Below are 13,875 nucleotides of genomic sequence, written 5' to 3' on the forward strand. Positions count from 1 at the left end.
GGAATTCAACTGATATGTCGGTTAACTACATATTTTTTATCTTTTTTACCACAGAAAAATATGTGGATAGGAGTTTTCATCACCTCAAAAAGCTGTTGAACCATCCAAAACTTTTTTGTGGGCCTGACATCAGAGAAAAAAATATGTTACTAAATTGGTTCGAATGCACGCAGATGTGTATAAATTTCCAATGCAGGTATTTGAAGGAACAATAAAACCATCTGTACAAAAAATGTTTGTTCTTGCAGTGTTTCATAAAAAAGTAAAAAGTGGCCATTAAATTCTTTGAAAATCGCTGAGAAAAGCTGTGGTCCTTTCGTCGATGAGTCCATGTTGCCTGAAAGCAGTAGCGTTTTGAGAGTTTCAGGTGCTGAGAACAGAGTTTGAACCTGAGATTTTTCTGGATCTCATACGCATACGCGTGGAGGTGTCCGAAAAACCGTTTCGTCCAGTCCTTACTAAGGATGAGATTCGAAATAATAATGAATATAAATTTTAATCACGGATGCCAACTGTATGAGAAGTTACGAACCCAATGACGACAACCACAAGTCGATTGCATGTTTAATCAATGAGCTAGTAAATATGATGGGCAAATTTGCGCCACAAAACTAATCCTCCCCTCAATTTCTGACTGACCAAAATGCTACCAAGGATAAGGAGCGTAGGATGAGAAGGTTTGGATAATTTTGAGACTGCTGGATATCAATTTATTAAAACTGTCCCAACATGGCGCGGTACGTTAAAAAGGGAGAAAGGAGCCGTTGCGTTCAAACTTGCTTCCTCGCCACGCTGGCGCGGAAGAACGCCTTTTCGGCCACGTTTCTGGATTTGCGCCACTCTCGCTAGTCAACGTAAGAACCTAAGTTCGGCCCTGCTACTCAGCACTAACGCAGCAGGAGAGATTAGTGCTGACTCCCCTATAAGGTTGGCAGCGCGGACTATACTTTTCTCGGGAGGCACACCGAGTAGGGCAATAAAACCGATGGAGCACTATCTCCAGCTAACTAAGAAGCTCTAGTCGCGGCTGATTGGCTTCGACTGATTGTGAAGCCTACCACCATCTTAGATGCAACATGAGTTGAAATTCATTACCTAGGAGTCCGATGTTTACTGGAAATTCACGATAGTAATCCGGTCGTACCTCAAGAAGAAACACGCAGTTTCCATTATCGCTGTAAGAATAGTCGCATCCAGTTCTGCAAGCAACCTACCAACAGCACGCCCATGTAGCACTTACCCTCGTTCTCGTATCTACGGGGAATTTTTTTTTTTTGTCATGGTACGATCGTTCGCAAAATGCAAAACACAGTGAAAATAAAAAATATTTTATTTGCGATATTTAGCTACTCTTGCAGCTACTCCTCTTCATAGTCGCCGCCCCGACTTAGACATTTGTCGAAGCGTGGTACCTACTTGAAGATACTCTCGTTATAGAACGCAGCCGCCTGTGATTTCTGCCACCACACTACGCTCGTCTGCAGGTCGTTGTCTCTGCCAGAATGCTGGCCTCATAGGCAGGGGTTCATGTGAGCAGAGAGATGAAAATCAGAGGGAGCCAAGTCCAGCCTGTACGGTGGGTGATCAAGTACTTCTCATCGAAACCGCTGCAGGAGCGGCATCTTTGTTGCAGCTGCAGTGTGCAGCCGAGCATTGACAGGAAGAAGGACATTCCTCTTCGCTTGTTCTCAATCACCCTTCGTAGATGATTTTCTACAATCACGCGATCCACTCGCTGACCAAGATCATGGGCTGGCGCCCCCAACCTTCCCTGATTGCTTGCATCATGACTGTCTGTACATCCTGTTTCAAAGTTCCTTCAGCGTTGCTGCACTATGGCCGGCCGTTGTGCCCGAGCGGTTCTAGGCACTTCAGTCCGGAACCGCGCTACTGCTACGGTCACAGGTTCGAATCCTGCCTCGGGAATGGTTGTGTGTGATGTCCTTAGGTTAGTTAGGTTTAAGTAGTTCTAAGTCTAAGGGACTGATGACCTCAGATGTTAGGTACCATAGTGCTTAGAGCCATTTGAACCATTTTGCTGCACTATGTTGTCACGCTTGATAGTTCTGTTGTGTCGGCTGCACGGAATAAGGCGAAATCCCTCAGAATGAAGACCTCGAATTACAGCACGCACTTTACACTTGGCCGGAGACACCACCGTTCTAGGCATCTTTACGTGCTCACTGTACACTCAGAAGTGCAAAGTGCGACGTGACGAGATCGACAGGCATAGTAAAAACACTGTGCAACTTATCTGCGCAAAGATTCATCGGATTTTCAGTGTGGTTTCAATTTCACGTCCGACTGAACACTGAAAGAAAGAAATAAAATTGCTCTCTTATTAATCTGAGGGGCCCAGTCACTTCGTTCTTATTCCTTCCATATTTACCCTTTCTCAATACATTTTCCTAAGTGCTGGATAGAGTTCCCACCGTGTTGTTTTATGTAGTCTTTTTCTCTGGAATGCTTACTTGTGGCAGAAGAATCTAGAAATGTGGGTTCATGGATTTCCTCACACTTTGAAGGCGCCTCGCCTTTTCTCATGTGTCTAAGGTCACTATATGAATTTCAGTAGCCTTTTTGTTATTCGTTCTGTAGTGTTTCCCCTGTCCCTAACACTCAAACACGCCACTGTTGAAACTCCTGCTGTAGGTTGCGAGATCCGACGCTGAGCGGTCAGAGATACAGTTAGATCTTTCTGGTAAACCCTAATTTACTTCATAAACTGCAGGAAGAAATGATAGAGTTGTAGGTAGGCGTGTGATCATCGACAAGAATCAACAACTCTGTTTCCACATGATTGAGAGTTATCACACGAACAATGGTACCCTGCCTTTTTCATTCATTAATTTCATCACGAATGTGACGAAGCAAAGCCATAAATCTCTCCAGGGCTCCCCAGACATGGAACATAGGAAGTGAGGGCTGGCCCGCCCGGTTGGCCGTGCGGTCTAACGCACGGCTTTCCGGGCGGGAAGGAGCGCCTGGTCCCCGGCACGAATCCGCCCGGCGGATTTGTGTCGAGGTCCGGTGAACCGGCCAGTCTGTGGATGGTTTTTAGGCAGTTTTCCATCTGCAACAGCGAATGCGGGCTGGTTCTCCTTATTCCGCCTCAATTACACAATGTCGGCGATTGCTGCGCAAACAAGTTCTCCACGTACGCGTACACCACCATTACTCCACCACGCAAACATAGGGGTTGCACTCGTCTGGTGTGAGACGTTCCCTGAGGGGTGTCGAACTGCACAGTAACCCTGGGTACGGTGTGGGGCGGCGGAGGGGTGAAGTGGACTGCGGTAGTCGTCGTGGGGTTGTGGACCACTGCGGCTGCGGCGGGGACGGAGCCTCTCCGTCGTTTCTAGGTCCCCGGTTAACATACAATGCATACAATACAAGTCAGGGTTGCAAGACACGGTGTTAATATATTAAAAATAGTTTATTGTGTATTTAAATAATATAGACAAATAATACAAAAGAAGGAGAGAGAGAGAGAGAGAGAGCGCGGATCAGATCAGAGGCGAATGCCGGGGTTGCGGGAGCGCACGAAGTTGAGCAACTCGTCGCTGTCCTCGCAGACGAACGGCTTCACGTGGTGGCAGGCGACGTCGTGCCACTTGACGCCGTCGTTGTAGAAGTTGTTCAGGATGGACAGGCACGACTCGTCGTTGCCCTGCAACACAGCACACCCTCTCAGCTCAGCGCGCTGCCGCAGTCGGCTGGTTAGCAAGTTTCATATTCCATAGATGATTTTGCTCGATAAATCGCGATGATGCGGAACGAGACATTTTACAATTATACAACAAATTAATTTGTTGCTATGGTTACATGCTGAACCCTACTAAGCTTTTTCCCTCTTGAAACTTACTGGCAGATTAAAACTGTGTGCCCGACCGAGACTCGAACTCGGGACCTTTGCCTTTCGCGGGCAAGTGCTCTACCAACTGAGCTACCGAAGCACAACTCACGCCCGCTACTCACAGCTTTACTTCTGCCAGTACCTCGTCTCCTACCTTCCTTGCCCGCGAAAGGCAAAGGTCCCGAGTTCGAGTCTCGGTCGGGCACACAGTTTTAATCTGCCAGGAAGTCTCATATCAGCGCACACTCCGCTGCAGAGTGAAAATCTCGTTCTGGAAACATCCCCCAGGCTGTGGCTAAGCCATGTCTCCGCAATATCCTTTCTTTCAGGAGTGCTATTTCCGCAAGGTTCGCAGGAGAGCTTCCGTAAAGTTTGGAAGGTAGGAGACGAGGTACTGGCAGAAGTAAAGCTGTGAGTACCGGGCGTGAGTCGTGCTTCGGTAGCTCAGTTGGTAGAGCACTTGCCCGCGAAAGGCAAAGGTCCCGTGTTCGAGTCTCGGTCGGGCACACAGTTTTAATCTGCCAGGAAGTTTCATATCAGCGCACACTCCGCTGCAGAGTGAAAATATCATTCTTTTTCCCTCTTCTTTTTCTTTAAATATACTGCTGTGAGTAAGTACACTACTGGCCATTACAATCGCTACACCAAGAAGAAATGCAGATGATAAACGGCTATTCAATGGACAAATATATTATACTAGAACTGACATGTGATTACATTTTCACGCACTTTGGGTGCATAGATCCTGAGAAATCAGTACCTCTAGCCGTAATAACCCCTTGATACGCCTGGGCATTGAGTCTAACAGAGCTTGGATGCGTGTACAGGTACAGCTGCCCATGCAGCTTCAACACGATACCACAGTTCATCAAGAGTAGTGACTGGCGTATTGTGACGAGCCAGCTGCTCGGCCACCATTGACCAGACGTTTTCAATTGGTGAGAGATCTGGAGAATATGCTGGCCAGGGCAGGAGTCGAACATTTTCTGTATCCAGAAAGGCCCGTACAGGACCTGCAACATGCGGTCGTGCATCATCCTGCTTAAATGTAGGGTTTCGCAGGGATCGAATGAAGGGTAGAGCCACGGGTCGTACCTCCCACAGTTTAATTTGACGCTCTCCCTGCATGTCTGCGCTGCGAAAGGCTTTTGACACATGGTCACATTAGTGTGACTGGACCTTGTAATTACTTGTAAGTGTTGCGCGACATATTAAATGTAAACTTATTTGTAACACTTGCGACGATATGTGAACGTAATATTCATACGTAGCGTGTCTGGTTAGATGTAAGAGGGGCCCTGGTCTTGCCAAAATTAGTAAGTAGACAGCGTGAGAGCGAGTGACGGAGTGGGTAGCTCACCTGGGCGGCCTCGCGGTTGTCGGGCTGCGCCTGTCCGAAGCCGCCGGTGTAGCTCCAGTCGCCGGTGTTGCGCTGGTTGGTGGGGCCGATCTTGGCGCCAGAGCCGGACCAGAACCAGCCGTTGATGTTGGCCGGCTGCAGGTCGGCCCTGTCGCAGCCAGCGAAGTTGCACTTGCGGCCCGACGTCCAGATGTACCGCACGTTACCTGCCGACAACGACAAAACTCAGTCCAGCAATATGGGCACGTCTCATATGCGACCTAGGGAATTGATCTGTGACATATATACATTGGAGAAACCCAGCTGTCACTTCAGTAAGTCCATCTCTGAAGAGTCACATATGGTAACGCGTTTCAGTAAAATAACTACCTAATCTGATATGAAACAATGGAAAATCCAGGGTGAAATAATTACAATATAATGAAAAGAATAGATGTTTCCTCATTATACACTGGGGATATTGAGTTGCGGACAAGCCCGACAGAAAGACTGCTAAACTAGTGAGCTTTCGGCCAAAAAGCCTTTTTCTAAAGTAATCAACACAAAAACATTCAGGCAAGCCAAGCGAAGCCAAAGCCAAAATCGCACACACACACGACATCTATCTCTGGCTTCTGCGCCGTAGTCTTTAACAGACGTAGAAGAGTGGACGTAGTTCGAATGCAGTGCGTTCCAGTTCCGTTAGGACCATGAGTGTGAAATTCCAAACTGCGTTCTATCTCGTGGCGAGCTACAGCGTTACTATCCTTGAAGGTTCACAAACCGCTGTGTAGCATGTCATTGTTGCAACAGGCATCTTGGCCGCGAATGTAACAGGTCGTGTCTCACACTCGTCGTAAAGTGGCTGTGGAGCAGTGAGGCGATACAATGATTTTTGAGTGCTCTAATGTTTCTGGTTGATAATTCGTCGAATACGACCCGAATACCAAGAGGCAGGTTCCTGTTTGCCACTACATGACGACACCCCAGCCCTCAAAGCAAAGACTGTTAAAAGTTTTTGGCCAGAAAATGGATCACAGTCCTGGACCACCCACCGTATACGCCGGGTTTCGCCCCAGCAGATTTCTGGCTGTTCCCCAAATTGTTGATGGCAGTGAATGGACACCGTTATGACGCAAGTACGGGCATCTAAAAAAATTGAACTGCAGTGCTAAGTGGAATTCCAAAAAAGAACTACAGTAATTGATTGCTTCAAAAACTTTTAAAACGATTTCGTATGTGTTTCGATTCAGGGGGAACAATTACCATGATCAATATGGGGAACAACCAGAAATCGGATGGGGCCAAATTCGACGTTCACGGTGGGTGATCCAGGACTGATTAAGTAGAGTGATTTTGTGAACATAATCTACGACTATTATTTTTCATAGGCACAGTTCTAACTGAAATGGAACCCATTGTATGCGGGATTGGTGAACAGTCGCAACCCCCAAGTGCTTTGGATTATTTGGTGGGGCCATTTAAGGAAGAATGAAAACTGACATACAGCCGGGAGAGCGGTGTGTTGACCATATGCCCCTCGATATCAGCATCCAGTGACGCCTGTGGGCTGAGGATGACACGGCGACCGGTCGGTTCCGTTACGCCTTCATGGCCTGTTCGGGCGTTGTTTAGTTTTTATTTAAGGCAGAATGCCCACATAAAAATAACAATGTGAGACTGATTAGAAAATTTCCAAGAAAGTGTAGTTTACGCAGGAAAGGGGTCCCTTATAAATCCCTCGTTCGGCCAATTCCTCAATAACTGCCGAAGGCTTGGGACCTTTAGCAAGTCGTATCAAGAGAGGAGACTCAGAGGGAGAGAAAGTAGAGGTGTTTTTCGAGAGACGTTCGTTTATATTACGGTACAAGCGGAAAGCTTTCCTGACAAAATTCCGAAAGTCCACATTCTTAAACAAGTCTAGCAATATATTAGATTGTGTTATGGTCACGATGCTAAAATTACAAAAATTCAGACTTGTTCAAAACGATTGCCGTGCCCGTCAGATACTGTACATAGCCGTACACAGAAATGCCGCACAAGGGAAGGCCAGCCACCAGAGAGACGCAACATTATTGTGGTCAGACGCCGTAGAGGGAGCACACAACAAGCTTAAGTCACTGAAATAATTCCCAAGTGAGTATCCATCCGCCAAAAGTGGATATAAGCGGACGCACGGCTCCACTTAGAGGGTATAACAAAAGTTAGCTCGAAAGTATCAACAGCATACCTCAAGACAGCTTCAGGGCTTACCAGTGGTAGTCATCCAGAAAAGCCCTAGTGGACATTCTACGATTTATAGAAATCATCTCTCACTGGATTTAGGGTTAGACCAGTGTTCAAAGATTGCTCAGTGCAACAGAACATTTTTCTACGTTGCCACGCACCATCTTCCATGTCAAGTTAAGGTAATGTATAATTTATATTAAAGTTATTATAAACTAAACTAAAACTAAACTCCTCTCGAACAGGCCGTCAAGGCCCAACAGTACTGACCGGCCGCCGTGTGATCCTCAGCTCATAGGCGTCACTGGATGCGGATACGGAGGGGCATGTGGTGAGCACACCGCTCTGCCGGCCGTATGTCAGTTTCCGAGACCGAAAATTATTATAAATCGTTACTAATTTATACTGCCATAATTTTTGCCGTAGTTTGCCTTAAACAATTTGACCTATAGTGAAGCTGTGTAGCTGTTGTGTGGAAGCAAGACACTTAACAACTATTTCGATGGTGGGGGGAGGGGGTTGGGAGGCTTCTCTTCCAAGGCATATTTGGTGAATATAGTATGGCTACTGATCGTCATTTGTAATAAACTGGATCATTTCTGGTTGTAGCATACAATAGACAAATTCACATTGTTTCTACAGTGACAATTCCCTCACTTAAATTACTGAACAATAATTTTAATTGGGGGGATGGCATGATTAATAAGATTAATACTAATTTGTATACTTCTTTTCTTAAAAACAGAAAGGAAAAGGAATTGTGTTTCCGTCTCGGACTGTATTTTTTTAGTTTTTTTTTACTTTTTAATTTTATATAGACAAAATCTACAAGTTAGTATTGTTCTTATCAAGCAAATGTTTGGGATAAGTAATATTATTCCTTAATATGAAACAGCCTGCTGAGCAGTGAATATCGACTGAGTGTAAACAGAAGAGAAATAAAAGTAATGAGGAGTAGCAGAAATGAGATTAGCGATAAACTTAACGTTAAAACAGGAACCACGAAAGAGGTTAATGAGTTCTGCCGCAAAATTGCACATAACGAACAAAACAAGGAGAACATAAAAAGCAGTCTAGTACAAATTAACGGGCCATTCAGTGCCAAAAAGAAGTTTACTAGCATCAAATGCGGCCGAAATTTGGGGAAGAAATTTCTGAGGCACTGCATTTGGCGCACAGCATACTACGGAAGTGAATCATGCACTGGGGGGCAGAATGGAAAATAAACGTTTAAGATGTGGTGTGTAGAAGGATGTTGAAAATTAGGTAGACTGATAAGGTAAAAAATGACGAGATTCCCCACAGAACAGGCTGATAGGATATATGTTAAGTATCAGTGAACATGTAGAGGGTAAAAATTGTGTTTGGAAGATAGAGATTGGAATATACGGGGTGATTCAGCTGTCCCTACCGATGTCATTTTGTGCAAAGCGGAATGTTATACCTGGTCTTCAAACCCCACGTACGAGATTTTCATATTCTCTCGATCGTTACGTGTAAACTACATATTAGACGTGCAAAAAAATAAACAGGACCTTTTTGTAGTAAATTTAATAAATCCTATATTGGGATACGTTTTCGTTGGAGGCCACAGTTTTGGGTCTATTCACGAAAAACGTACAAAAGTGACCTTGAAACTCACCTACACCCTCACAATAGTCCATCACCAGTCAAGATTACTAGTATGTTGTTCGTAGCACTCCCTCCTAACACTATACAAAAATTTCCTGCTACTCGAACTATAACCGATATTCGATCGTTTCTGTTTCTATTGATTATGCCAGCAATATTGGCGGCTGTTTCGTTAAAATTAATTTAAAAGTGCCCATGAAGCTACGAAAGGAAAGCCAGGTTTATACACGTTACACTAAAACTACTTACGTTGACGATTCAATCCAAATTTAACTCTTACAAGCACAGTAGTCTCATAGCCTGAAGGCCTGACGAATACAACGATGTAGTTGTTTATTTTATGCTGTTATAAAATTCACAAAGCTATTGGGCAGAATTTACACAAACGTCAGTTTTGCGTTTTGTAAGTACTGAACCAAGCCTGTGGCGTAGTAAAGTCAGTCAGTGAAGATAAAAAAAGATCGAATGTGAAAAATAATTTGTACAGTCGCAAATTTTTGTGCAGTGGTAGGGAGTGCCATGAAGGACATTCTGTAAATCCTGATCTGTGGGGGCTGAGTGTGGGAGTGGGGATGTGTTTGTACGTTTCTCTTGAATAACTCGAAACTACGGCCTCTAGCGAAAACATATTCCACTACAAAAATTAACTACATTAAATTTCCTACGAAAAAAACCTGTTCTTTTTTTGTGTTGAACTAATAGTTTTCTCGTAGTGATCGAGAGAATATGAAAATTTCACGCTTGGTTTTTGAGAGCCAAATATAACATTGCGGGTTGCATAAAACGACGTCGGTAGGGGTAGCTGTATCACCCTTTAAGGGGACCACACCCTGCCTATATAACCCATGTTAATTTAGGCAAGTATTTGACCCACTTCTGAAAAAAAAACTATTTGATGCAGGACCTTAATATTTTTGCCGTATGTTACATGATGCTAATAGAGCCAACTGTACTAAAACCTACTTTATCCATTTTACAGTTTTTAAGAAGTACTTTTTTAAATTTATTAACAAAAAATATTTTTTTCTGCAGAAAATATTTTTGTGAGCTTCCTAATGGGGGAACATTAATGAATGTAGTAATAGAGGTGGCTTTTTTTACTATGCAGAGTCTCTGAAAATTTCATTCATTTATCAATGATAGTTTCTGATATAATGGGGCATATGTACTGAAAATTTTAGTTTGCAGGAAACTGTCTTTAAAGAAAAAACTTTTGAAATTTGTTATTTACAGTTAATTAAAACCGTCCTGCTCCATATTATGGCCCTTTTTTGGCCTCTAGCAGCTCTTCCAGCTTCTTTTTCACCTTCCTGGATGTTTGTCTTGCTTTCTTGGCCAAATTAGATGCAGACCTGTCTGCATCAGCTATTCTCATTTTATCGCAATGTTGCAGTCCAGTGATTATATTTTCACAGGGATTAATTCCCAGCTTTTTCAGTATCCAACACTTTCCAATATTACCACAACCGAATGTAATAACAGCATCATGAACTCCTAGTTTCATTGTATGCATGCTTACAAATACAGTTTTAGGAAGGCGGTTCCAAATTATGCTGTTGAAACAATCATTTGGGTTCTGTGTCTGCCCATGCAGACATTTCCTTAGAAGGTCAGTATGAACCAAGTCTCTGAAAGTAGGTTTAATTGCTGCAGTAACATCAGCAGGAAGAGAATGCTGGTGAGAATAAGATTCTCCTTTGCCTGAGCCCTATTGTATTTGCACCACGAATTTTCTCCTGATGGACACAATCCATGACATGGTTTATCGTCAGTAGAGGACTTATGGAAGAATATGGCCCAAACATCTCTCTTCATTGCCTCCAGCTTTTCTTTATTTCTCCTAATTGCCTGTCCATAGTATACCTGCAAGTTTTCTATGACAAGTAGTCGCAATCAGACTTGAACAAAACTAACCGCGTGTTTGGAAGCGTGTTGTTTACAAGCAACAGAAACAAAATAATACCGACCGTTGCATTCCAAGGATAGCCAACACACTCGGGAGTACAAAAAAATCCCTAACGTGCAATGTAGGGGATATAAAGATCTAAAATATATGCGGAAAAGTGGGTGACAGAAAAGTGGGCGTGGCACATAAACACACGTGGTAGGAAAATATTCCTTAAATGAACGAAAAAAATTTTTTTCAGCAAAATCCTTTTCAGAGTACTTAAATAAAACCTTAATCTATCGAAATATATTGAAAACCGAAAATCAGTTTTTTCGACCTGAAACATGGTGTGGTCCCCTTAAGGGGGTAGGACGTCAAACGGGCCGACTGGGGGCAGGAGAGGCACCACAGGACATTTTAATTTTCACTGTCTCTACTTTTACAAAGAAACTCATAAAAACTTTGTCAGCATGACCAGAAAGGATTCAGAATTCACACTCACAGGAGTGGAAGTTCGAAAACATAACGAAATGATTTTTTTTTACACGTGAAATTTCACCATCGTTTTCACTTACTAATGGCAGTATTTGTTGCTGTAGGTAAACTTTTCTTCATAAGTGAGAGAGATTCTTCGATGAATTTTACACAGCATACAAACCATAGTTAAAGGTATATGAAACTCTAGAATTTTCCAAATCTATTAAAAACTGTGGTAAAAATTGAGGTAATTAACTACAAAATTTGTGTTTTTTCTAAAGATGAAGTTTAAAATACAACAGCTCATTTGTTTTTTCATAAATTAAATAAATTCTAGAGTTTCATACACCTGTAAGTATGGTATGTATGCTGTGCAAAATTCATCGAAGAATCTCTCTAACTTATGAAGAAAAGTGTACCTATAGCAACAAATGCAGCCATTAGTAAATGAAAAAATGATGAAATTTCGCACGTAAAAAAAATTTATTTTGTTATGTTTTCGAACTTCCACTGCAATGAGTGTGAATCCTGAATCCTTCCTGGTGATTCTGACAAAGTTTTATGAACATATTTGTAAAAGTATAGACACTGGAAATTAAAATGTCGTGTGATGCCTCTCCTGCTCCAAGTCGGCCAGTTTGACGTCCTACCCCCCTTAATACAAATAACAGAGGATGGGCAAACCAGTCTCAGAAGACTGATGAAAAAATAAGAACATTTTCGCTGTAGGAGCAGTTTGAATGTGTCTACCAGGATGTTGTTGTTGTTGTGGTCTTCAGTCCTGAGACTGGTTTGATGCAGCTCTCCATGCTACTCTATCCTGTGCAAGCTTCTGAATCTGCTTAGTGTATTCATCTCTCGGTCTCCCTCTACGATTTTTACCCTCCAAGCTGCCCTCCAGTACTAAATTGGTGATCCCTTGATGTCTGAGAATATGCTCTACCAACCGATCCCTTCTTCTAAAGTTGTGCCACAAACTCCTCTTCTCTCCAATTCTATTCAATACCTCCGCATTAGTTATGTGATCTACCCATCTAATATTCAGCATTCTTCTGTAGCACCACAATGCCATCTACCAGGATATATGCACAAAAATAAAAATCATGATGAACCTGCGCAAAGGATATTTGAGAAAAATGTGAAAATTCGACTAGTAGCACCTAATAGTTAGATATTGGCCCATTAGACTATTTATACTGCTTATCGTCTTCGAACGGGAGGATGCTGGATCTTCTACCGTCTGTACAATTTTGAGCCTATGGATTTGGGACCTCCTGTAATTCAATACAAATAAATTCCGTGCCGGGGATTGCTGCTTCCACAGCTAGCAGCGTTACCTCTGGCGATGCGCTGCTTGATGAACTCGTTCTCCTGAGGCGTCTCTAGGGAGACGGCGTCCATGCAGTGCCTGCGGCAGATGTTCCTGGCGTCGAGCCAGTCCACCTCGAGGCTGCGCGTGGGCCCGTGCTCCCAGCTGAAGAAGTAGGCGTGGGCCACGCCGCGCGCGTCGCGGTACGTCGCGTGCCGGACGCCTGTCACACAGGGAGTACAAGCGATGCTTTAGTGGCGCCGCGGCCGTCAGCGAGGGGGCGTGTAGGCTAGGCGTGGCTGGGGTACTCACGGTTGGCGCAGCTGCGCGGGTCGGGCAGGGCGAGTCTGCGCTGGGCGGCTCCCATCGCCGCCATCAGCACCAGCAGCAGCAGCCGGCGGACCATCGTGGGCACCTGCAACAGGCGAATGACGTCACTGCTGAGCTACATGCTCACGTCACACATCCGCACAGCGTACTACACACTGCCCTATCCAGTCAAAAGTCTCCAGACTCTCCTCTGCAGTGCGTAATTGATCGCTAGACGTCACGAGATACAGAAGCAGGGGGGTCAGGAGAGAAGCACTAACAGCAGAATGGGTCTGTTAGGAGACTTCAGTGACTTCCAACGCGCACTAGATATTAAATTTCAACTAACAGCCGTCTAGCGGTTCAGGCGCTCAGTCCGGAACCGCGGGACTGCTACGGTCGCAGGTTCGAATCCTGCCTCGGGCATGGATGTGTGTGATGTCCTTAGGTTAGTTAGGTTTAAGTAGTTCTAAGTTATAGGGGACTGATGACCACAGATGTTAAGTCCCATAGTGCTCAGAGCCATTTGAAACATCAACTAACAGCCAGGAACATTTCAACCATTCCAAAGACGCCCAGATCTCCTGTTGGTGACGTGATTGTGGAAATGCGAAGAAACAATCACAGCTAAACCGAAACCAGGCAATCTCGTATATTGAAGGGCAGAGAGGGTCGAGAATTGCCGAGGGACGTTGTAAAACATCCCATCAAACCTAAACTACACTACTGGCCATTAAAATTGCTACACCAAGGAGAAATGCAGACGATAAACGGGTATTCATTGGACAAATATATTATACTAGAACTGACATGTGATTACATTTTCACGCAATAGGGGT

The 13,875-nt window shown here is 44.1% G+C and overlaps 1 protein-coding gene across 1 annotated transcript in view; it reads right to left on the minus strand.

The window, feature by feature from the left end:
* Positions 1-3,417: 3,417 nt before the first annotated feature.
* The window catches only part of LOC124613008, a 52,231-nt gene continuing 41,773 nt past the window's right edge, over positions 3,418-13,875 (minus strand). The window contains exons 2-5 of the mRNA XM_047141562.1: positions 13,040-13,142; positions 12,756-12,950; positions 5,217-5,422; positions 3,418-3,670 (exon numbers count right to left, since the gene is read on the minus strand). Of these exons, the coding sequence (XP_046997518.1) occupies positions 3,512-3,670; positions 5,217-5,422; positions 12,756-12,950; positions 13,040-13,133 (654 nt within the window). The 5' untranslated portion in view covers positions 13,134-13,142 and the 3' untranslated portion in view covers positions 3,418-3,511. The remainder of the gene's footprint in view (positions 3,671-5,216; positions 5,423-12,755; positions 12,951-13,039; positions 13,143-13,875) is intronic.

This window comes from Schistocerca americana, chromosome 4 (assembly GCF_021461395.2).
Source record: "Schistocerca americana isolate TAMUIC-IGC-003095 chromosome 4, iqSchAmer2.1, whole genome shotgun sequence".
NCBI lineage: Eukaryota > Metazoa > Arthropoda > Insecta > Orthoptera > Acrididae > Schistocerca > Schistocerca americana.